The following is a 25,540-nucleotide window of genomic DNA, read 5'->3' as shown; positions in this document are numbered from 1 at the left end:
TCAAGTAAATAAATGTCTCTCTCTCTCTCTCTGTAATCATGGAATCAATACTAGTTCAGCAGTGACATGTGGTCCGGGGACCACCAGTGCTCCTTGAGGTTGTTCCAAGTGGTCCCCAGCTAAATGATGTAGAGTTTGATAACCAGATGGACCCCTAGATCTTTAACTCTTGAGAGTGTAAAATGAAACCAAACTGGTTTCAATTTACACACTTAAATTATTGATAAATATCTGCATTACTTCATTTACAAGAAGATACACAATTAGAGAATGTGAAGAAAGTGAGATGAGAACCTTTTGGGTCTGAGAGGCAATGTCATCCAATGGTGGTCCTTGGCTCAAATGCCCAATGTACCTTGATAAGAAAAGAAAACGGTTGAAAACTGCACTACAGGGAGTTGCCTTTAGAAAACACAAACTAAGGCCAACCGCACCACCTTGCGGCCTCAGACTATATTGCGTTTCCCCTGTTTAATAACAACAACACACCGTGCAGTGACCGCGAAGAGAAACAAAGCTGTCGGACTGTGCAGACCAGACAGACACATCAAAATGTGAACATTTGCAACATTCTAGAAGAATAAAACGTGTGCATTTTCTGCATAGGCTACTGAAGAGGAACTCACAGCACCGCGGGTATGTAACATTAATCCATGAAGATGTACTGTAGTAGGAGAAACGACCTGCCAGGAAACGTACGCGGCCTTTCAGAACATTATCTAACAACTAGGGAACTATTGGGTCGAAATGCGATACCAAAGTACTTTACGAAGAAATTATATTTTTTGTTATAGTATGCAACTGCATGAATCATACCATCGCTTTGCCGCTTCAGCCTAGCCTTCGTGCATGTCGTCAACAAAATGGAGGGCAATAATAAGCCCCCCCATTCTTAAGTTTTACCATGAGTAATGTTGTAGTTGGTTCAAAGCAGGGGTTTTGTTGTTGGTGCAACTTGCAAGAGAGAGATAGCGAATGCAAATCGTTGTTGTGGTTTCCTGTTGATTGACAGACCGAGACAAAGAGACACTCCCCCCTCCGGCTGCCGATGGGTTGACAGAAGAAGATGGTCTGCGTGGGCGTCCAAAACAAAGACGCAACCACCTGGCCCTCCCAAAGAACATAATAAAGGGGGTTTGATTCTTAATAGTTATGACCGAACCGCCGGATGAGGACTGTATATCAGGTGCCGCCGGGAACTGCAGTGGCAGCGGGGAGTCTAGGCTGAGTTTGACCGCAAGCAGGACGCTCCCAGGCCGCCCCAAAGGGCTGTCCCCACCCCCCTCCGCTGGCAGATTGACCTCTCTGAGGTCCAGGGACTTGACTCTGGGAGGCTTCAAAAAGCCAAAGGTAATTCAATTCATCAATTCCATAGATGAGATGAGGTCTTTGCTAGCTTTGGTCCATAGCCATAATGCTTAATTCTGCCTTGCATTAAGGCAGAATAATTAAGCAAGAGATGGACCAGACCTAGGTCTTTGGCTCTATGCTATGTATGTTGACTATAATTTGGGCAAAAATATTGATACAATATAGGCTCTAGAAAAACAATTATAACGTAATAGGGTTTGTAACCATGTTGTAATAGCTGTAAATTACATATCATCTCAGTGAACTTTGAGATGTGCACTAACAATCCCACTATTTCCGTTTCTTTTTGGGCAGAAAACCTATGAGCCGAACATCAAGGCTGTCAGGAAAGTCAGAGATGAGTGAGTAGCTGACAAGTCACGACACAATAATATAAATGGCTATTTGTAACATTGGACATTTTTGCTGCTTGCATAGGGCTTCACTGATCACGCAACCTTTTCAGGTCAAAGGAGGAGACTCAAGTGGTACCAAGGAAGGAGAGAAGAGAGAGGGAGGACAGGAATAGAGAGAACCGAGGCAGGAGAAGAGAGAGGCCTCCGACAATTCAGTCTCACTCCATCTTTGAACAAGGGCCTGCGGACACCATACGCAAAACAGGTGAAATTTATTTTGCAAATTTACATTCCTTCCTCTCTTCTTGTTTCTTCATTTTCACGGCACTCACTCTTAAACAACTCTTAAAATCAATCAATCGATTAGTCAATTCAATAACAAAACAAAATCACTCTTAACCCTTCAGCTTGGCGGGGTCCCACAGTTCTCTGCGACACCTCAACCAGCTCTGAGTTTAAATTTGTTAAAAAGGAGAAAGGCACAGAAGAAGATGAGGACGAGATTCTCAGCAAACTGCAGCGAGATGACGTACGTACTTCTCTTTATACAAATGCAACATAACAGTTAAAACATGGGACTGTGGACGGACAAACAGTCTGTTGTCAATTTCACATCTTTAATTAAAGAAGAGGTGTATTTGAATTTTGATGTTGATAAAGGGGAGGAGACAAATGAAAGGGGGATGTTTAATACTAAGGTGTTGCTAATATTTCAGTGTACTCTACTCTGATCATTGTAGTGCGATTGAAACTCATGTTACTTATGACTTGTCTTCGAACCCACAGTTTATAGATGACCCAGGTTTAAGGAACGATGACAAACTGAGACCCATCCAGCTGCCTCTGTGTCAGTCCAACAGCTTGTCAAAGCAAGCGGTGGTGTCACCAACCACCGCAACATGTAAGAAAGACCCTTCCTCAAGCTCAAAGGTTTCTTCTTTTATGTCATATTCACCTTTGAACCACCACCGTCTTCTTGAGAAGAGCAGACTCATAGACCGTATGCAGAGTATGCAGAAGTTCCATTTACGCCTGTGCTTTGTGACCGCTATTACGTCACTGACCTTACCTCTGCGTTTTCAACCCAGCTTTGTGGGTGTAGTTTCCATTTACATGATGCGATGGACTGATTACAGAGCACCCACACAACCTGCCCAGCATGGAAAAAACACAGTGGCCAAAGATACTGTACATCGCTGTCTGTGTCTGTTAAAAATGTACGGTTTGTGTGAGTGTGTCTCACTCGGATCACACTGCAATATAAGATACGTGGCGTTATTATTAGACGTGAGCGCACCGCAGGCACGTGAGCTTCTAGTTATCCACAAGCACACAATGAGTCGTGTCACGACACGTGAGCTTGTAGATCGGCTATTTTTGTAGTTTTTTGTGGTCTGAATTTCATGCCGTACAGTGACAGTCAACAACAAACAAGTGAGCCAGTAGCTCAGTATATTATTACTGTACCTTTGATTTCTTCTGTTAACACATTCATCACCAGAAACCAGATCACTGACATTCTAGTCTATTCGATTACTGACAGGTAAAGAGGACATACCCTCCAGCTCCACTGAACCGCCCCTCTTTAGAACCGCCCCCTATGGGAGAGGGTCCCAGAGCAGGACAGAGCAACCCAGACCAGAGCAGCCGTCAGCGGCAGAACTTTTCAAGGGGCTCAGCCTGTCTGGCAGAGAGGAGCTGTTCTTCATCCAGCTGCCTGACTGCATGCCTGGCAGACCCCCTGCCTCCAAGGATGATTCCATTAGCCACATGCCAGAGAAACCTGCCAAGAAAGAAGGCAAAGTAGAAGACAAAAGGACAGCACATCTAAAATCACAAGTGGGTTAACTAACGTAACTCAGATTTAGTCCTGAAATTAATGTAATTTGTCATGATGTGTGTTTAGTTAGGGGCATTCTTTCCTTATCCAACTCTATCATGTTGTAAACATCACTCTCTTCCAGGACACAGTGGTTCAGGAGAGCTGTCCTGTTCTCTCCGACTTCCCAGAAGGCATGCTGGGCAAACTACAAATCAGGAAGTCAGGCAAGGTTCAACTAAAGCTGGGTGACATCATCATGGACGTGTCTGATGGAGCTGCCTTCTCATTCCTACAGGTGTGTACATTATGTCTTATTATGCCGTGCTCGTTACACAGCCTAGTTGAATGCTTGATTGTGATTTGTCAATCACTGAATTCTGTTAGAAATCAGACAAAGGTTGTTTTGAATAGTTTGGTAAAATTCAGTGGTGAGGACACTGTAGTTTATCCGAGTACAGAAAACATCAACCTTCAAAAAGCAACTTTCATGTTCTGAGCTTTCATGTTCTGACACTTTTTGAAAATCCCTACACTGTTTGAAAATCCCTTTGTGTCTAACACTATGGTGGATTATATACCATTTTATTTGCCGGGGAAATTCCTTCTAGACAGCAATGTCACTCTATTAACTTAAAATAGTGTTAACATTATTTATTATGCTATTTTCTCTTTGTCTTGGTAAATGCATAAGGAAATTGGTAATGTATAGTATGTGACAAATAAAAGATCACCCTGTTATTCGTCAGTTGCCCTTTTTATCGAGCCAAGGGCAGGCATCAGCCCAAGCCTAGGCGAGGGCTGATAACCATGCCTGAGGGCAATGACGGGTGCCCAGGAGATAATACACAGTATATACTGTATATAGATAGAAATTACCTTGCCATTCATTATGCAAGCTATTATGCAAGCATTTCTCTTTTCCTCTTGCAGCAACTGGTGTGTGTGCGTCTCTCTGATGGTCGAACAGGAGATATGACAGTACTAGGGAACGTTCAACATAAGCTGGTCTGCTCACCTGATTTCCAGGCTCTGTTGCAGGAAGCTCCACAGGAGACAACAGAACACAGATGATGTGTAGGGTCATCTGCTACAGTATGGACTCCAGACTGGCTAACAAACTTGAGTAATACTTTACTTAAAGGTCAGGTCGATAATGCATTATACTCGTATTTATAATGCACTTATGGTCTCATAACACTTGTTATAAATGTTTATAATTTGCATAACTGATAAGGTTTATAAAGTTGTTTACTAAAAACATTTATAAATAGTGTTATGAAGACTTATAAATGCATTACCGGTATATAGACCCGACCTTTAAGTAAAGTGTTACCCAAGCTTGTTCTGTACAGCATTACCAGCTTTTCTACAGAGGATGTACGTATTCATTTTTATAGCTTTTGTATTAGAAAACACAATGTGGAGATTGGTCATCAGTGAGAAGGAACTACAAGGAACATGACACAACTACAGCACAAACCATTGATTCTGAGACTGATGACTGATAGTCTGATACTGAAGAACTGTAGCTTGTATACAGTATCTTCAGGAGCTGATCTGCCTTCTAGGCTCTACTCCAAACTGGTCCAACACAACAGATGGATCTGTTGACATGTTTGCAACACGTCTGTTAAGGCAGCTGACATTTTATCCATTGACTGTTAAACAGCAAGCATTGATAATGTACAGTGTCTTAAAAATGTTACTTTATTTTCATTATTTTCTTTTTCAAGTTTGGGTCAGACTCGGTAGTATCTGGAATGTAGAGATTAGACATTTAGGTTCCATACCTGAACCTGATTATTTCCGTAGCCATATCCAACACACAAATGTTTCACAATTATCTTGGGCCTGATCAGATTGTCTATCAGCCACATGGTCTATTTTTAGGACAGTAGAAGCTAGTGACAGTAGCAGGCATGGTGATGACTGGGCCATCAGTATTCTTTGAATATCACAAAATTCAAAATATCTTTTACTTGGCTGTGCAGATGAAAGTTGTTTCCAAAAGAAATTTGCAAATCTAATTGCCTTTGTTATGAGCAAAGTGCTACTCATAAAATGAGTCTGCTTGAGACTGCTTGAGGCCCAGACCGCTGGTGTAGCGGTCCGGGCACCAAGGCCTTTGCTGCGTGTCACTCCCCATTTTTCCTATCAATAATAAAGGCATAAAAACACAAAACTAAAAGTATAATATTGCTTGAGGGTGCGGTCACACAGAGCTTGCAGCGGATTCCAACAATGCTTTTCAAAGAGCTCAGTGGCCTTGTGGTTAGAGCAGGGATACTCAAATAGATTTACCTGTGGGCCACATTACAAAAATGGCAAGGGGCCAGGGGCCAGTAGATAAAATTACGACATTAATGATACTTGATAACTTCTCTCTTTCAATTGCTTTATTTTCGCAAAATGTATCAAAGTACAATGTGCATGCACACAATATGTAAATAAATAAATGTGTTACATTTTCTTGCATAAACACAAAGAGCTGTTTCCATAACTGCACAAATTATTGCACATAACATGAGTAGCTGTTATAATAACATAATAACATAACATGAGTAGCTCTTTGCCTGCCTGCCTGTGATATGAGTAGTGATATGGCTGACTGAGTAAAATAAAACAATCTACCTGAAAATAGATAGCTATAAGTGAAGAGCAATTTCCGCAATTACCATTTCCGCAATTTCCTCATTTTCCATTTCCACCATTACCGCAATTTCCGCAATTACAATTTCCGCAATTTCAATTTCCACCATTTCCGCAATTTCCGCAATTTCCGCAATTTCCATTTCCATTTCCAACTATTAATGGCAGCTGGGTTTCATCATTCAAATAAAATAGAATTCTGTCCGTTTAGCTATAAAATTATGTCAGGGAATAGGGATACACAGTATATGTCTTTCATTTGCATTGCATCTCCCCCCCCCCCAAGCTTTTATTTTCGTTCGAGTAATAGTACAACTCTAATAGTATTACTTATAATAATGTAATTAAAGATAACTTCATTCAGATTTATTTATTTTTATTTCATTTTCCAGATTTTTTTTTCTTCTTTTTTTTAGATTTTCATTGGTGGGCCAGTCATAATGGTCCCGCGGGCCTGATGTGGCCCGCGGGCCTGAGGTTGAGTATCACTGGGTTAGAGTGTCCGCCCTGAGACTGGGAGGTCGGTGTTCGATCCCGGCCGGGTCATACCAAAGACTAAAAATGGGACCCAGTGCCTCCCTGCTTGACACTCAGCATCAATGGTTGGATTGGGGGTAAGTCCCTGCGACATACTAGCGTCATGTCCAGGGGGTGTACATCAAGCAGCCTCACGCTACAGAAACAGATAGGCTCCTGCCCTGTGGGCCTCATGGCTCGGCAAGGCTACTTACTTATCAAAGAGAACGGAGGAGTTTGTTGCCATTTCCGCAAAAAGAAAATGAAACATTAAAACTATGCTTTCTTTAAAAAAAAAAAAACCTTGTGTACTTTTTGTATACATTGCTTTTTAAATTAAATATTGCACTATACACAGCAAGAGATTGTATAAGAAAAAAAGTTGATGTAAATGTTTATTCAGTAAAGATAGAATACAAAAGTAGCGCTAAATACAGTCTACAAAAGCAAAATCAATGTGTAAATTGGTTAAATGCAAACGTTTCATACAGTACTATGATATACACCCAACACTGACTGTAAAGATGAACACAAAAACGAATACCAGATCTTTTGGTTACTGGTATCTAAACAGGGAGAACACATGAACACATTCTTTAACTTTTAGGTAGCTGTGGAACAGGTTAGTGGTACAAATGACCATTTTACCAGTTAATCCACTGAACTGACCTTTACCGTGTCAAAATAGTAATAGATTGCCATTCTTAGGGCCGATTCATACTCCTATTTTAGAGCCGAATAAAAGTCGGTTCGGCTCTGTAGAGCCTACAATTTGACGTCATTTGAGGTTCGGGGGGGCGGGTACCGTCCTAAAGTCGGCTCTTCGGTGCTACTGAAAATTTCAGCGCCGAAACAGCGGTAAAATAGGAGTATGAATCGGCCCTTAGACTGATAAGAACGTCCCAACAGGCATAAAGGATGTGGGCCAAACAATATTCCACTTGGTGTAACTCATCAAAAATAATTATTTGGCAATAACAGCTCATTTTAAACAAAGATCAACGGAGCTTTATTGTAGTTATACATGGACTGGTTGGAAAATTGCATTTAGCAGTTCCTTCTTTCAGTTTCAATGACTACCAGTTAAGTACAGTATATAGATTTCCACAAAGCACTTTGATGAATGACAAATATTTCAGTTTAAATCTAGTATTGTGGAAACTAATGCCGCACTAAAATGAACAGAGCCGACTTATTGAATGACACAGGAAAGTGTTTGCTCAGGTTAAAAAGAGGGGGAACCAATTCTGCCACTACTCAAAAACTGTGGCACTAGACATAGCAAAATACCTGCTACATCTCACTCTGGACCTCCAAACTACATAACAATGCTTGCTCCTTGCAGCCACCAAGACTCACCTGAAAACTTCCAAGATCCAAACTATACAGTATACTAGTATAATACATCAAAGGTTAACATAAGATAAAAAAAGAAAAAGAACCATGTGGTTGTTTTGTGGGACGGCAACAATAACCTTCACATCCCCTCAAGGTATGCTGTGGCTGTTAAACCTAAATCAAACATTATGAAACTTTGAAGACATAACTATTTGTGTAATGTAGTACACACATCACAACAAAGCAAATCATAATGTTGGTATACAGGAAGACCTTTTTCAAATGGGTTATTCCTACTTTGCCTTTGGCTTATAAACCAATGTATCAAATGTACTTGTTTGAGGTCTCTGGAAGCTTAAACAAAAGTTAACTCCTTTGAAACATGTTTGTGACAACAAACCGCCAAGCTTTTAAAAAAAAAACAACATGCGGCAACTGAGGTATCTAATATCACAAAGGTAATCCTTCAAGTTTTGTATACCAAATGTGTACCTGCTCCGACAGAATCTGATCATTTCTTTCCAGTTGAGATGACAAAAGCTTCATTTATTCTTTGTGGTTGAACTTCGGTGTCACTCGCTTAAGAATAAATAAGCTATAACTCCTCTCTATTCAGTAGATCTTATGTTTATTTTGTTCTCCGAATGGTCCCTGTTGCACCTCCTGTAGTTTTTTACTTTGACGACTTCTTGGACGCTGTAGATTTAGACTTAGCCTTCACTTTCTTAGCTGCAGTACTCTTTGTGGCAGCCCTTTTCCTGCCGGTGGCGGTTTGTTTAGCCGCAGTAACCTTTTTTGCAGCCCTTTTCCTGTCGGTGATGGTTTTTTCGCGGAGGAGGTCAGCTCGTCCAATCTCTACCATGTGGTTCTCCCATGATCTCATCTCGTTCTTGTAACGAACACCATCATCCTCTGCTAGCTGAATGTACACCTAAGACATGAAGGGAAGCGAGAAGATGATTTGAAGGCTGAACAAAAAAGAAAAGAGTTTAGTGAGTTTGCATTAGATACGTATAGTCTAACCTGTTTTTGATAAGTCAACATTCTTTTCCAGTCCTCTGTCATTGACTTCATCTTTGCCTGAAAGACAGCAACAAAAGCATAATTATTATCTTTAACTGTTAAAAACATGTTTGGATGATTGTTGAACAAATGCAATTGTTAGTGCATAAAGCTACAGTAGTGCTTACAAGCCTTAACTATCCCGCCTGTTATGCACATAGTGGCACAAGTCTACGGTTAGGTAGTTGACTCCTGTTGAGTTGTGTAAAGGTTTTATGAAATTAAAATAGTTTTGTTTTTTTCAATTATATAATCTATATATATCTATATATATATATAAATATATATAGCTGTGGAACAACCTTCCCCCCATATTAGAGCTGCTCAAACCATTGCCATTTTTAAGTCCTACTCAAAACACACCTCTTTTCCTTGGCTTTCAATGTTATTTGATTTTATATGCTATATGTTTTTCTATGCTCTCAAATCAAATCAAATCTATTTATATAGCACATTTAAAAACAACTCTCATTGTACCAAAGTGCTTCACAAATGCAATACAATACAGTGCAGAAGACGTCAATAATAAAATAATAGGAAAATAGGACAGAATAGTCTAAAAGAAAAGGTGCAGGATCAAGTCGGTGGTGAAAATGCTTGTGAATATAAAAATGTTTTAAGTTGTGATTTAAAAGACTCAACGGAGGGCGCAGACCTAACCGCGAGGGGAATTCTGTTCCACTGAGTGGGGGCTGAGACGGCAAAGGCGCGGTCGCCAATGAGCCTCTTATTTGTGTGCGGGACCCCTAAGAGACCCCTATCTGCTGACCTGAGGGTCCTGGTAGAGGGGGGATAGGATAGGAGGTCAATGATGTAGGAGGGGGCCAGCCCATTGAGGGCTTTGTACACAAACAGGAGGGTTTTGAACTGTATTCTGCTCTGCTTGATGTATTTGTATTTTGCTTTAATTTGTTTTGTTGTGAAGCACTTTGGTCAACCCTGGTTGTGTTATAATGTGCTATATAAATAAAGTCTGATTGATTGATACATACCCTAGGGGACACAGGGAGAACATGCAAACTCTACACAGAAAGGCCCTTTCGCCAACCCTGCCTCGGGTATGGGCACTGATGACGCGGAGGAGAGGACACGCCCCCAGCGCCCACAGCGTCCCGAGTGGAAATCGAACCCAGGACCTTCTAGCTGCGAGGCAACAGCACTACCGACTGTGCCACCGTGCCCCTCAATAATATTTTTATTGAAAATAAAAAATTGACGAAGACAAAACAGAAATAGACAGACAGGCTGAGACAGCTTAGCTCAGACACGTAGTGGTTGCACAATATTGCAGAACATTATGGTTCACAATCACGGAATTTAAAATATCCAATTCAAAATATATATTTTTACTGCAGATTCCTGAGGGGGCAGACAGAGAAAGCAAGAGAACAAGGGAATGATGAGTCAAATGTTACAGTTGTGTACTGACCATCGCGGTGTGTCCTCTAGCCTTGTCAAACTGCTCTGACATGAAGATGTTGAATGAACTGCGTTGGCGTTTGGGCTTCCCCAGACTGGTCAATTCCTAATAGGGACAAAGAAGAGAATAGAGAGAGGAAGCTTTTTTTATATATATATATATTTGGGGGCTTTTTTGCCTTTATTGATAGAAGTACAGTAGGTAGACAGGAAACAGGAAAGAGATGGCCAGGACACACAGCAAAGTTTTTTCGGGATCGGGACTCGAACCCGTGACACAACGTCATGCAGGATTACCTGCCAATGTGCCTGGACCGCTAAGCCGGCCCAGGCCGAAATAGAGGGTATGCGCGTGACATCATCATCAAACCCGGAAATTATGCAGGAACGCCTACCGAGTGGCAAAAAACTACTTTCTGGCCTTGACAGCCCATACATCCACACAGAAACGTCCTTTCTGATTGCATTAAACAATGTTAAACTCACTTTGCCACTCGATGTGCCATTCACTTTAAGCATGCGCATACCCTCTATAAATGACTTTTTAACAACTTAAATATACTTCCTTGACTGGGGTCCCCTATACTTGGTTCCCTAGTCTACAACAATATATATTCTTTTAAATCACACCTGTGTGAAGTGAGGGGCGCTCTGACTTCGTACCGGCCAATTAGAATTTGCGTCCTCACCTTCGTCTTCAATGTTGGTGTTGGGACAAACACTCAAAACTGGCCATTCATTATCAATGGCATTTAATGTTTGTGTTGGGACAATGATGTAAAACTGGCCATTCATTATCAATGGCATTTAATTCCCGTTTCAGCCTCCATTCCCCAACCTTATTCCATACACCAATCCCTCCGTCTTCCACTTTTCATCTATCCAGTTGTTCATCCCTTACCTTCTTCTTGCGCTTAGCTTTCCGCTTAGCCAACCTCTCTCTCCTCTCCTCGGCCTTCTGTTCGATCTGGGCTGGGGTGAGCCGGGCCTGGTACTGCGCAAAATCCTTTTTAAATTGCTCCCTGTCGCGCAAAGCCGCCACCTCAAATGGCTACATGGAGAAGAGAGATGGAATGTTTCAATAAAGTTTACACAGCCTTATGAAAACTCAAGACAATAATTTAACCACTTGAACCCAATATAGCCTAATCCATTGTCCCCCAGTCGTCTATAACTACTTTCAACCTAGCATCCCTGTTTTGAAAAATAGTGATTCATGGTACAAAGACGTATAAAATACGGTTCAAATTAGGAGATGTAGATCATTTATCCTAACTATAAATAAAACAGTACATGAAAGACAACCACTGATCCTGCATGGCTCATTGTCACTCAGCAAAGACTCATCTAAACTTCTAATGCTATCAAGGATAGACTCCCTGCATTGCTCAGACAAAGCTTCTAATTCTAAATGAAGCCGACGGTTAGAACAAAGAATTTATATTGAGCAATTACCCGTTTCTGTTCTGGACTCAGTGTGCTCCATTGTTGACCAATCTTTCTGGCGATCTCCGTGACTTTCATTGCTGAAGGAAATCACGATTCAATATTCAATACATTTTTACCAATTGTAAAACACTATGAACTACACCAGCATGAACGACTCAATTCAAATAGTAGCAGTACAGTAGTACAGAAAATGCCAATGAACATTAGAAATTGAATGATCTCAACTGTATGCCATTTGTATTTTGCCTACCTGGGTTTTGTCTAACTAAGAATGGCTTTTGTTGAACTACATATCTCATGTAAGAATTAATTGGTGCTTTTGGTCGGCCATCATTCGAAGTCGAAGTACTCAGACTCTTCCCCAAACTGAAATATGTTGCTGGGAGAATCCTGGTACTTCTGGCACATGCAAACAAACAAAGAACACACAACACATACATATTCATTCAATAATGGTAATAAACAGTGAGTACATGTAATATCGTGTATTCATTAAACTAACTTAAAAAGTATGTAAATAGGTAATAAATATATGTTTTGTTTACTGAAATGATACACCCCCATCATTAAAACACAGGGCTCAAGTAAAAACTGTTTCATATCTCTCTAGGTTGTCCTCAGACGAGCCTTCCATCGTCGCCTCCATTCATGGAGGCTGGCTGGGAGCTCTTGGTGCCTCTGGCAGTGTCCTGCGAGTCACATCCTGGCTATTTTGTTGCTCACCCTGAATATTCCCTACACAGATTCTCGTTGGTAACATGTGTACTCTTGCTGATGTTGAGCACTACACGGAACATTCTGGTGTAGCACCCGTCTAGAACCTTCTGCAGAGTTGGCTTCAGGGTCCAGCATTCACTGCCATATAGGAGAACAGATTCTACCGTCGCGTAGAAGAAGCCGAGTTTGATTTGTCGGGGGAGGTTGGAGTTCCATACACTGGTCATGCCATTCAGGGCCCTCCATGCAAGTGCCTTCCTCACTTTTAGATCTTGCTCTGTTGAGTTGACCCATGAGCCCAAGTACTTGAAGTCATTGACTTCCTTCAGAGCAGTGCCTCCTGTTGTTGTGAGAGGTGGATGTTCCGTTTGGATGTTATAGGACGGTGATCACCTCAGTTTTCTTGACATTCAGCCTAAGGCCAACGTTTACCTTGGCATACTCAGACTCCACTCTGCTCAAGAGCTCCAGGTGGTATGCAGGGCCGTACAGTGACTTTGACGAGTGCTTCCAAACCCTAACACTTAAAATAATCACCTGCACAGAATTTCTTGACAGAAAGTTGCTCATGTCTACGGTGGATTTCCATGAAACAAACACTTTGCAGATTGAAATAGGATAATTCAAGTTTGCCCTACAACAGCTGCAATGTTGGTGAGTTTAACGTCGTTTAACACAAGCAGATCGGATATTTCAATTTGATCAATGAGCTGTCAATTGTCAATGCAACTCTAGATACAACCAATTATTAAAAAGTATATCTAGTGTTGCAATGAGCAAATTGCGGCTACATGGAAATGGAAATTGTATTCAATAACAAAATATTCTTTAGTCTTGGGTCTAACTAAATCTCATCAAATGGTGGTCCGTGGCTCAAATGCTGAATAAATAATTGGCCTTGATGTGAAAAAGGTTGAATACTGGCCTAAATGTCTGAAAACACATAACATATCAGGACGAAACCATCATGTGCCATAATAAGACCATTGCATACTTAACACCATATAAGCCAAGACGGTAATGTTAGCTATATTTAACCACATATACATACGTACAATTACTGAAACACTACCATGTGAACATAAAAGACAAGTAATATTACTCAGTGGAAATGTTTACCTTTGTATATCCCTTTGAATTGACTAAGCAAACGACCACATGCTGATGAATTATGTAATGTAAACATGCTGTAAATGCATGAATTATGTAATGTAAACTTGCTGTAAATGCAATTGTGAAATGGTGTCTTATAAACCCATGAGGGTTGAACTTGGGCACATTGTGTGCAGGACACGAAAATAAATAATCAATCAATCAAAACCACATTGCGCTCTTCGTTAGAAGTTACACTATTTGTTTTATAGTAATCAGACACATAGGTGATGTCTGCCTGGTAGTTTTGGGAACTGCCCATAGATCCGAAGTTACCTTGCAAGAATGCTGGTGCAGGAGAACACATTGAAGGATTTAGCCAGGAGGCTAACGCCAGCAGTCATTATGCTAAAGGGAGCCATGTCTGCATGGAGGACTGAGATTAGGTCGTTCTTCTGTATAACAAATGGACGGTTTTGCTGTCCCAGGCAAGTTCAAAAGTTGCAGGTGCCTTAATCCAGGCCGCCTCTACTCCTCTGCAACGTGCAGCTAGCAGCAGGCTGCAAAACAGAGAACATGGATGGAGCTGAGCAGAAGGCGCCTACTATTCTCCACCAGGTGCATTGTGGGAGAAGGTCAAGTGTGTTGTTGTGATGTTGTAGTCATAGGTTGTAGTCTGTTTCACAGCGGCAGATTCGCCACAGATTCTGTGCTGCTGCTGACACTTCTTCTTCTTCTTCTTCTCTGAGTTTTATGGCGGATCGCAACCAACATAAAGGTGCATACCGCCACCTACTGTACAAGAGTATGTAACATCATGTCAATTTTCTATTGCTATTTATATCCTACTACTACTCAGGTTTGTAGTATATAAAAATGTAAACATTGCCTTCCTCACCATAGCTACACCCTTTCCCTCTGCTCCAAGGATCCCTGACAAATCCCATCCCCGTCCAGCATCATTTACTTTGTCCTTCAGTTGTGCTCCTCTATATATCTATCACAGTTCATTAAAACGTGCTCAACATTTTCTGTTTCCCCACAACTTCCAAATGTATTGCGCTCTGCCTTACCCATGGTAAAAAGGGTGCTGTTCTTCACTTCTATTCTTTTCATTATACTCCTTAGTGGCTTGCTGCTGACACTGACTGAACGATGAACATTTATGCTAATGCATTTGTAGTTTTGTTTGCACTTTTACCACTAGTTCTTTTTTATAGTCTATGGTTTTGAGTGACACACATTTTCTTTTTACCATTATATGGTGTTTTTTGTTTTGTTGGGTGTTTGAATGAGTAGGCCTATATCTTATCATTTGCATTAATTAGATAAAATATAAAATAAACAAACTTGATATATCATATTATAAGTTTTGTTTGACTGTGGATAGCCAGCTTAACAAAGTATTCAAATAAAACAATCATCCAGGTTGGAGTGCCACTTTTTCCAACCCGGTGGATTTTTTTATTTGAAACTAAATGTAATGACAGAGAAATAAATGAATAGGAAGAAAACTAATTAATTAAATTAAACGAAGCAATTTTGTAAAAACTTAGCTTGAAATAATGATAAAACTCGTACCATTTTTTATTTAGTACAAAAGCTCTCCAAGACAAGGCTTTGGAACATAAAAATCAGCTTTTAAACATTTTGTGAGAGCAAATCTTCTCAGTGGGAAGGGGCCAAAGGGGGCATGCCATATTTACATAATTTAAATGTAAACCTTTAGACATGGATAATGACAAATCATTAAATGTGCCTGTGAATACAACCAAAGATCTAACACTACAGCTGTTCCCATGCAGAGGTGCAGTGCATAGTTTGTAATGATATATTTTATATGATGTCTTGAAATTCTATTCTAAAGGATGGAGTAAAATATTGGAGTGGTAATTTGTTGTGCTTCAAGAATGGGGTTCTCAGTGGAGTGCTAAACCCAAAATCCAGTGAACATATTGCCCCAAAATATGAAACGGGTGGCAAATCTAAAATTTCCAAGTCAATGACAAAATATTCACATTTCTCATATTTGTTTTGGCACATAACCTTCTTCAGAGAATTTACTCTTAAGAAGCGACTTAGTGCTGAAACATGAAAGTGTTTTTCTATTGGGATGCGAGCCAAATAAAACTGCATTTAGTTCTCCTTGATTTGGACAACTGAGATGTTCTATTATGCCCAAAAGTTATGTTATAGAATAGGGCAACTGTACAAGTACATAAACTCGTGTCTATAACTCATTCAACTTTCAGCTTGTAGATCGGCTAGCTAGAGCGTATGCGCGTGACATCATCATACCCGGAAGTTATGCAGGAACGCCTACTGAGTGGCAAAAACTACTTTCTAGCCTTGACAACCCATACATCCAAATTCACTTTGCCACTCGATCTTCCGCCCTCTATTGTTGCAGAACTATTATGACATGCCCAGAATAAGTACGCTAGGGTTCCCACGTGGTTAACATTCCAAATTCAATCAAATATCCAAATTCAATATCTTCCTATGTCAGAAACCTCTCGAACTGTCAAAAATAAATCTCAGTATTTGTCCTTTTACATTATAGACTTTTAGCTGATGCCCTTATCAAGTGCGCCTTAGTGATCAGAGATGTATTCAGTATTTTGTTAACACATTCTCGTGAAGACTCTGAAATTCCAGTTATAAGACAGTTATCTTTCTAAAGTGCATTCAAGGTAAAAGGGCAGCTGAATGACAAATGTTGTAATTTATTTCTCTCCTCTCATTGGCTTCAGCGAAGAAAACTGACAAAGCAGTTTTGCTAAACTTAAATTTCAATAATACATACATAACACACAATAATCAAACTTCTGGCATCAATTCTGAAGGGTCTGTCTGTGTTTGCATTTACAGTCTACATCACATCCTTTTATCTCTACAAAAAAAACTTGTCAGAAATGATAAATGAAACTAGGGAAAACAAAACAGACATCCAAATGTCAAGGCATCCCTTCCAGGCTGATAAACAATGTTTATCATCTGTGCAAAAATAAAATCACCTACACCTCAATTTGAAAACAAATGATAAGACATGGTTGATGACAGTACAAGATGATAGATGTTACCTAATATTACTCAATATATCCATTCTATAATTTACAGTGTGCTGAGACTGCTGAGGGGAAAAAAAAAAAAGGAAAAAGAAGATTTCGGTTTTTTCACATGGCATACTTTTGGGTCCATTCTTTTGCTAGATGGTTGTATCTGAGGGGGGAAGAAAAATAAATAAAACAGTAAGTGCATGTGCAACTCAACTGAGACATTCTTGACGAGTAACATTTTTTTCTTAATGACTACTACTAACTGACAGTGACTGCATCTGATATTCCTGTGGCTTGATTAAGGTCTTATTTACTGTGACCATTTTACTTGCTTTGATTTTGACAAACCAAATGCAACTTTCACGCCCACTTTCACTTTCATGGCTACTAGGTTGTGAAGTTCAAGTTTTATGACTTGATGACATAGCAAACCTTGCTACAGAGAGCTTGCTAATTGCCATGCAGCAAAAACAAGTCCTGATACATAATATATTTCTGCCTATTTCCCCTTCTGGTGTTGTCGGCTTTTGTTGCAGTAGTGAATTTAAAACATAATATACAGCCATTTAATTTCCCCGAAATTATATACCAGACTACTTTTGGTTTTAGTTTTTCCTTCAACAATTTGACAGAATCAACTTTGGTTGCATTTATTAATGTGCTAAAAGTATGATCCTACAATCTATTTAGCCAAACAAAGAGAGTGAAAGGAATAGCTACTGGCATACATTAATAACAAATACCTAATGAGTCTTGACATGAATAATACTGGTGTAACCATGTAAGCTATTGCCTGAATACTCACTTGTCTTTGTCATTCTTGTAGGTGTGCGCTATGTCAGGAACTAAGGGGTCATCTGGGTTGGGGTCACATAGCAATGAGCATATGGACAGTAGAACTGAAGCAGAAAAAACAGAGAATTACAAATTAAATAAGACTATAGGCCTCTGACTGATCGATGCTGATCCTGTTTAGACCACCAATTACAGGTGTTTTGAACAATATGTCAAAAGGTGCAAAATGTTATAACCATTTTGTTTGTGAACATTAATTTAGCAAAAATAAATAAATAGCTTTTTGATAGATAGTTGACTTTATTGAACCATTTAATAACATTTTCTAAAATTGCCGATTTACAAGCTCACAATAATGTGTCAGGGAATATTTTTGATTGGAAATGTTTCACTTATAATGACCAAATGTCATTATCTTATATACAAGTGAAAAGGTGTACCCATACTCATTCTTCATGCTCTATCTCCGACCGAACCACACTTTTACCACACATCTCTATATGCAAAATAAATTCGCCACCCTCCCCGAACTGACATAGCCTATTTTTTAGCCGTTCAAGTTTCTTATTTACTCTGCAAATATTACTTTTATGAAAATCACGATCGAGCCAGCAGATAAACGGGTGCCACAACACGCCGAGAAACAAGGAATTTAACCACGCTACTTGCATACACTGCAACTCGCTTACAATTCGCAAACCTGGCAACACTGCCTGCCTCTTACGTCACCAGCTCTGCTCCTCCTGGCCTCCGTAGTCCGTCGCGCTCACAATCTGTCGCAGCCATCTTGCTTTTCTTTTGGATGGGCGAGTGGACATTTAATGCTAATAAATTAATTATAGGTCCAGCAAGCAAATCATGATGGTCTGATTGTGCTCAATAGGTCACAATAACATTCCGAAATTAGGTGTTGTGTTTTGTATGGCATTTTCCCCAGTAGTAGTTGCATATCTATCTCAGCTTTTGCCTGATAGCACACATGCTAACGTCAGCAGCCATAGCAACATACAGTGTGCGCAGACATAACATGAGTTGTTTACAACACAAACACACGGCCTTTTCACCACGCAATACACACAACAGCTCGGGAGTTATTAAACCGAACGTGGACGCTGTTTCAGTGTTACATTTGCTGCGCATATCGGAATAATTGTAACGGCATGCATGATAAATGTAACAACGCTAAAAAACACCATTAAACATATCGTTTTCACCTTAAAGCTATTACATTTCATTGAAGCAACTCCTTAGCATTGTTTTCATACCATGGATGTGATAAGATAATGTATCAAACATAAGGGAAATATTCAATAGGATCGGGTGTACCAGTTTGGCCATTTCTTTTTTTTCAATGGGGCAATACATTGATTAAACAAACGTTTGATTGATTGAGTTGTACAACGTTATACAACCCTAAACTAATTTTAGAATACACTACACAATACAATACAATTTTAGAACATATTTTGCACGTTCCATTTTTTTACTCAGAGATCCCTTTAGCTACACATGTAATATTTCCAGGCAACGGACCTACACATGTCAGCTACCATAAACCACTTCAAGTTATTAGGACGAAATAACTGACAGGAGTGACGGTGCTGTGCTGTGAGTAAACTAATAGGGGAGAGCCGCCAAGGATGTAACATTTTGCACGTTTCATTCTTTTACTCAGAGATCCGTTTAGCTACACATGTAATATTTTCAGGCAACGGACCTACACATGTCAGCTACCATAAACCACTTCAAGTTATTTTTTTGATAAAACAGGTCGGGAGTTATTCAACCGAACGTGGACGCTGTTTCAGTGTTACATTTGCTGCGCATATCGGATCAATTGTAACGGCATGCATGATAAATGTAACAACGCTAAAAAACACCATTAAACATATCGTTCTCAGCTTAAAGCAATTACATTTCATTGAAGCAACTCCTTAGCATTGTTTTTATACCATGGATGTGATAAGAAAATGTATCAAACATAAGGGAAATATTAAATAGTATCGGGTGTACCAGTACCAGTTTGGCCATTTCTTTTTTTTCAATGGGGCAATACATTGATTAAACAAACGTTTGATTGATTGAGTTGTACAACGTTATACAACCCTAAACTAATTTCAGAATACACTACACGATACAATACCATTTCAGAACATATAATATTGGCCAATATGTCAAATATGTAAATATTACATATAATGGCATTGAATGGAAGCGGACCATTTGTAACACATGTTACAAATGACCCGCTTTTGCAAGTTTTCTTTGCAGTTGCTTACAGACCAGAATGAACGTGAATTCCGTCTAAACACGATGCAAACTAATGAAGAACATAAGCATGAACACATCCATGTGGATTTTTATTCACCAACACCAAAGACAAAAATTGTACCACACATATACTCCAGGTGTAAAATTAGACGCATTTTGAAGGTAAACACTTCAAACTTCAAACTCCTGGCCACGTAGAGTACGTTGCTGTACACATACTGACGCGATGGCGTCATGGTGGCGTTGACCAATCAAGATATAACGTCCATGTTACAACCGTGAAGCGTTACAACCTTGGCGGCTCTCCCCTACATTTGTTACTAACATTAGGTTGTGGCGAAGTAGACACGTGGCCAGCAGATACTGTGTTTTGGACAAACAGGCTAGGTATTGGTGTTGATTTGGGTCAACTGGACAAACAGCGTGGTGTTGTTTTGTGTCTGTGTTTGTGTTGGAGCGCCTCAGTGTGGCCGTACAGGTCATGTGCAACCTCTTCCACAGAGAGATGGAGACACTAAATCTCAGCTGGACAAACATGTTTGCATGCATGCATCGCTGCCTTGCATGCTGTGTGCTACTGTTGAGTCTGTCACTTACTTTCACTGATTTATGGCATTGTCTTTCTGTTAAAATCCAACTATGTTAATTTAAGAACTCTGGGCATATAGGTCATTGTTTATTCACTGTGCACACGTGTAGCCTATTGTATGTCAGACTGTATGTCTGTCCCACAGTCACAATCCTTTAGTACTTAGGCTGTGGAAATATTCAGGACAAAACAATGGTACATTTCCAATAACCCATTCGTTACTACATGTGGAGTCAACTCCCGCCATTTATTTCTTCCCATAGTGCGTGGCAAAGTCGCTCTGGGATGAGTGCGCGCGTAGCGCGCACGAAATTCTAGTAAGGGATAATAGGGATGTGAGGTTGGAATGCGTTAACGGCATAATTGCCATATCGAAAGTTGTCAAAAAAGTCAAGTCATCAAGTCATCAAGGCCGACATATTGGTCTGGCTCTAAACATACTAATGAACATCTTACAATAAGATATATTGCCACATTATCGTGCTTCAGTACTACTACTACTACTACTATGTTGCCAATACTATGCTAATGTGGCAATACAATACTATTTTTTAATCAAAACCATTCTACTACATGTCCGTTTTACAAGAGAAATATTACCATCAAAAGCCATACAATATCACTGTCAACTACAATGTATCACTCAATACATTTTATTTTATTTTCTGACAAAATGTTTTTGATAAATATCAATGAACGTTTTGTTTCCCTCCCAAATGTGTAATTAAAGCTCTTCAATTCAAACATGACATCATAAATATTTTAAATGGGCTATATGGGCATATTTATTTCCTGTCAGTGTTTGCGCATATTATCAATAGCTGACAAAAGGTCCATAGCGTACCACATCCTTGAAATGGAGATATAATGAAATAGCGCTTTGAATATTTGTCATAATTATGCTTGATTTTATCTTGCCATACACAACAGACACAAGAAACCAACAGAGTTCATATTTCCTAAAGTATACAATATATACAAGGATATTGACTGCTAGTTTGGCCTAAATAAGACTTGTGTTAGTTACCTTTAGATACCGTTAGGGCAGGAGACCACTGTGACCGTAGAATGTCCAAACAGATGCTCCCATTGCTGTTTATGTTTGGGTGATAGATCTTTGTTGTAAAGGCAAGCTGTAAGAAGATGATCAGTGGAAGATTAAATAATTTCCCTCAATTGATCTGATTTAATTTGATTATAAAGTAAGATAAGAGAACCCAGCTCTTGCCTTTGGTGGTTTGAAGGGGTAGTCAGTGGGGAAGTGGATAGTCAGAAAGAAGACTCCTCCTTGGTAAGGACTGTCACCCTGACAGGAGCAGAGACATGAACACGTCATATTTTAAAGGAATACTTCAAGCTTAATTTGCTGATGTCATAAGCAGGTAAATATTTTTGTTATGCATTCCACAGACCACCTCTGAGACATAGCAGTATGAACATACGGTAACTGAGACACAAGTAGTCCGAAATGGTACCATTATATTGAGCTTTAGTGAGGACCATAATAGAAACAAGACCCTAGTGCTTTTTGTGTTATCGGTTTTAACAATCGTTGTAAAATCATAACTCTGTACCATTTGCAAACCGTTTAATAAAGTATTCTATGAATCAAAAATAAAAGGCTGAAGATTTGTTTTTGCAATGACTGAAAGAAGTGCACCAATAGATTTTTTTTTGCTCATAAGCAAATGGTGGTGGTAGATTCTGGGTGCAACCACATACAATTATCACCTGCCACCAGCAAGACAATGGCACATTTGGAACATTCTAGGGTATAGACTATTCTAAATGGAAAATTCATGGAATGGGCTGGCAATTACTGGAATTTAAAAAGTGGAGTGATAGGCTGAACAACTAATATCCCTCAACGCCACTAATAGCCAGTTATTTTAATGGGCTCCTCAAGTCCTTGTGAAAAGACAGATAGCTTAGATGTGATAATACTTACTGGACCCATTATGGTTGCCTGCCAGTGAAACACTAGATGGGAATGAGAGAGAGAAACAGACATACGGAGAGATGGACAAAGAGACAGAGAAAGAGGAAAATTCAAACCATGTAATTTAGACACATCAGTACCTAGGAATGAAGCAATTAATCAAATAATAGATTAATTGAATGACAGAAAGCATAATTATAAAATGTATATATTGTAATTATTTCTAATGTATGCTATTTACAATACCACCAAAATAATTGTCTTTCTTTGTTTGTGACATCGGATAAACATTATGCAGTTTCAAGACTTCTGTCCGGGTAGAGATAACTTTGATGAGCATTTAAAGAACGCATGCATCTTTGTACAAGTCGTCACTAATGCTCATGATAAAATGGTAAAAATAAATATCAGGACGATAGGTTGTCAGTACAGCCAATGAGAAACATAGGTCTCAACTACAGCAAGTGGGCATGAAAGCACCACAGATAGAAATTTGACCAGCTGTGCTTACACAGCAGCTGGTAATAATTTTAAAAAATCTATTCAGTCTATGTCTCAGTCAGACCCCATGGGCACACTTTAGCGGACAGCCGCGGACAGAAGAAGCTGTGTTTTACGTCATTTCCGAGTTTTTAGACAGCTGGTGGATGGAAAAGAAGCCCCTACTTCCGCGGCTGACTGCCGCGACGGACAGATTCCCGGTAACGCTCTCCTCTGCGGCAGTCAGCCGCGGGGTGGAGCTTAATTTCCATCCACCAGCTGTCTAAAAACTCAGAAATTACGTAAAACACAGCTTCTTCTATCCACGGCTGTCCGCTAAAGTGTGCCCATGGGGAGAGGAGGGCTGATGACATTTCATAAACTCATCTACCAGTGACAACATTGATAGGTATTCGAGAATCCAAGCTAATAGAAAATGCAGGCTACTTTGAATATTTCTTCTATTCCTGGAAAGTTTGCATGCAATAATGGAAGCCATTGTTCATCATGTTAATAAAAATCTAAATACATTTTTTGAAAAACAAATCTGTCAAACGATGATGTCACTGGTAGTGTCCACAGCTCTCCTGAGACACCGACCAAGTAGATTTTTTTAACCATTTTATCATGAGCACAGTTTATGTTCTAAACGAGGCACATAGATTTAACAGAATAATCCAAAAAATAAGCAATATAATAATTTATATTGAAAATAACTTGTCTAATGAGAAAAATATCAATCGCTCTCCCTCTCTGCCAGGAGTCAGCTTGGTCAGCTTGTTGCTAGCATGTGTTGAGGGTCAGCCTAAAACAATCACCTGTTCCCTTCTAACAACAACCACTCCTTTCTCTAGTCTCAGGCTGCATTTGGATTATTTAAAAGGTAAATCAATCCAATGGACCACAGAGTTTTCTCTGCAGTGTTGCAGATGAGCAGCACCAGTTGGTGAAAGCTGGGGTTAATTAATTTAATTCCCAGAAGCCATATACTCTCCCAGTTACAGTATATATATTTATGTGTTCAGTTCCTGTTCCAGTATACATCTAGCTCTTATTATTATTATTTGGAATGACTAATTGTTAATTTGCCCTGCATTAGTATTGTTTATGTAAATGAAAAGAAAGCAGGACAACCCTTGTCCTACAGTGAAATGGAGTGAATTGTAGTAATTCTAATGGTTGAACAAGAAGGTCAGGTGAGTGTTATTAATACAGGTTCAACAGGTCCATTTACATTCTAGCATTGAATTCTAGCCCCACAGTGGGAATGGAATCCATTCCTGCTTATAAAATAGAATGTATGAGATGAGATGCACCACTCTGAAAACCAGTGTGAACTCACAGTCATCCCCCACTGGACCAGCAGAGCACTGGGCTGGAGGATCTCTCTGTAGATCATTCAGCTCCTGAGTACACACACACACAGAGAAATAAAATGTAGTATCTTGATTTAGACTTAGACAATTCTGTGCCATTAATGTATCTACAAAAATTACAGAAGTAATATATTGTCGCTGTTGTTTTAGTTTTTTTTCATGGCAGTGGCTCCGGAGGTAGAGCGGCCACTTTAGAACCAGTTTGAGTCCGGGTTCCATTAAATGAAATCCTAAAAAGTTGACAGGATGGCCAACAATTAAGTGAATTAAAGGTTGCTGGTTTAAACTCTGACAGTGACACTGACAGAAGGGTGTATGTATTTCAGTTGTAAACTGGCATAAACAAGGGTGGATTGCATTACTATATGCATGGTGCACTGCCAACTTGCCAAGTGCCAACCAATTATTCTTTAAGCAAGGCACTGACTGAAGTTACTGAACCCAAAATGCTCCAGGGATGTTGCACTGCGCTGACCATGATGCTCTGACCTCTCTGAGCTATGTATACTGTAGTATCTAGGGATGAATTGACACGTTTGATATTTCAGTTATAATGAGATAGATAGATAGATAGATAGATAGATAGATAGATAGATAGATAGATAGATAGATAGATAGATAGATAGATAACGTTCTATGTCTCTCCTTCACTGCTATCAGTGCCACCACCCTGGTTAGGTCGATAAACAAGATAAACCAAACAAAATAAAGCAGTAAAGTGGCTGTTTTACAGAAATGCAGCCAAATTAGCACATTTTATTGGTAACTTAGATTATGTAACGAAAGTCAATTGTAACAAGTTTCGGCATAGCTCTTGGGATACCGAAACTAAAGTTGTCATTGACTGTTGTTGCTATTCAACATGGCCGTGTCGACAAACGGACTCATATATACAATATAATGTTCCCAAGTACGAAATAAGACGTTTCGGTATATGAGAATACTGAAACCTATTCAAATAAACCTTGTTTTTAACTATTGTAGGCTACTATAGTAGTAGCCTATACATTCTGTGTAAAATGCTGACTTACCTTCTGGATTCTTTTCAGTGCCATGTTGTCTGACCTCAATCGTGCCTGGACACAGTTTAACTCGCTATATTTTCTTTGAGTCGAAATGTGATATTATTGCTGGAGAGGTCAATACAATACATGTAATTTCTTTCCTGAGTATCGCGGTCACCAAGGGTGTGTTGTGTTTTTTATAATAAACCTCTTTTGTTTCCGCTTTCTACTCCTGTTGACGGATGACCCTCCGAAGT

General features: G+C 39.6%; 3 protein-coding genes across 3 annotated transcripts; 1 reads left to right on the top strand and 2 right to left on the bottom strand.

Moving 5' to 3' along the window:
• Nucleotides 1-473: 473 nt before the first annotated feature.
• LOC308332796 (DNA-directed RNA polymerase III subunit RPC4) lies at nt 474-5,932 on the top strand. Its single transcript, XM_080788892.1, has 9 exons — nt 474-636; nt 1,013-1,350; nt 1,666-1,712; nt 1,817-1,971; nt 2,114-2,235; nt 2,493-2,607; nt 3,250-3,545; nt 3,671-3,823; nt 4,459-5,932. The coding sequence occupies exons 2-9, from the start codon at nt 1,153-1,155 to the stop codon at nt 4,597-4,599; spliced, it is 1,227 nt and encodes a 408-aa protein (XP_080645018.1). The 5' UTR covers nt 474-636; nt 1,013-1,152; the 3' UTR covers nt 4,600-5,932.
• Nucleotides 5,933-7,074: 1,142 nt separating this feature from the next.
• LOC308332517 (transcription factor A, mitochondrial-like) lies at nt 7,075-14,397 on the bottom strand. The gene is made up of 7 exons (XM_080788462.1): nt 14,107-14,397; nt 12,212-12,360; nt 11,968-12,038; nt 11,414-11,563; nt 10,523-10,618; nt 9,055-9,111; nt 7,075-8,962 (listed from the first exon to the last, which is right to left on the bottom strand). The coding sequence occupies exons 1-7, from the start codon at nt 14,190-14,192 to the stop codon at nt 8,705-8,707; spliced, it is 867 nt and encodes a 288-aa protein (XP_080644588.1). The 5' UTR covers nt 14,193-14,397; the 3' UTR covers nt 7,075-8,704.
• A 2,083-nt stretch (nt 14,398-16,480) lies between these two features.
• Nucleotides 16,481-25,540, bottom strand: LOC308332546 (ubiquitin-conjugating enzyme E2 D4-like). Its single transcript, XM_080788500.1, has 7 exons — nt 25,311-25,540; nt 24,246-24,309; nt 22,433-22,464; nt 21,713-21,790; nt 21,512-21,617; nt 17,635-17,728; nt 16,481-16,992 (listed from the first exon to the last, which is right to left on the bottom strand). The coding sequence occupies exons 1-7, from the start codon at nt 25,332-25,334 to the stop codon at nt 16,947-16,949; spliced, it is 444 nt and encodes a 147-aa protein (XP_080644626.1). The 5' UTR covers nt 25,335-25,540; the 3' UTR covers nt 16,481-16,946.

The sequence above is a fragment of the Protomyctophum bolini genome (genome assembly GCF_963924005.1).
Source record: "Protomyctophum bolini genome assembly, chromosome: 18".
Classification (NCBI taxonomy): Eukaryota; Metazoa; Chordata; class Actinopteri; order Myctophiformes; family Myctophidae; genus Protomyctophum; species Protomyctophum bolini.
The sequence above is the reverse complement of the archived record's forward strand: the minus strand, read 5'-3'. Positions and strand labels throughout refer to the sequence as shown.

Coding starts and splice junctions, on each gene's coding strand:
- LOC308332796 (XM_080788892.1), top strand. CDS start 1,153: ATGACCGAACCGCCGGATGAGGACTGTATATCAGGTGCCGCCGGGAAC. Junction 2,236..2,492: donor GCAAACTGCAGCGAGATGAC/GTACGTACTTCT, acceptor TCGAACCCACAG/TTTATAGATGACCCAGGTTT. Junction 3,546..3,670: donor CAGCACATCTAAAATCACAA/GTGGGTTAACTA, acceptor ACTCTCTTCCAG/GACACAGTGGTTCAGGAGAG.
- LOC308332517 (XM_080788462.1), bottom strand. CDS start 14,192: ATGGCTCCCTTTAGCATAATGACTGCTGGCGTTAGCCTCCTGGCTAAA. Junction 12,361..14,106: donor TGCACCAGCATTCTTGCAAG/GTAACTTCGGAT, acceptor TGCATGTGCCAG/AAGTACCAGGATTCTCCCAG. Junction 8,963..9,054: donor TGTTGACTTATCAAAAACAG/GTTAGACTATAC, acceptor TTCATGTCTTAG/GTGTACATTCAGCTAGCAGA.
- LOC308332546 (XM_080788500.1), bottom strand. CDS start 25,334: ATGGCACTGAAAAGAATCCAGAAG. Junction 22,465..24,245: donor TGGTCCAGTGGGGGATGACT/GTGAGTTCACAC, acceptor ATTCCCATCTAG/TGTTTCACTGGCAGGCAACC. Junction 21,618..21,712: donor ACCCCTTCAAACCACCAAAG/GCAAGAGCTGGG, acceptor ATCTTCTTACAG/CTTGCCTTTACAACAAAGAT.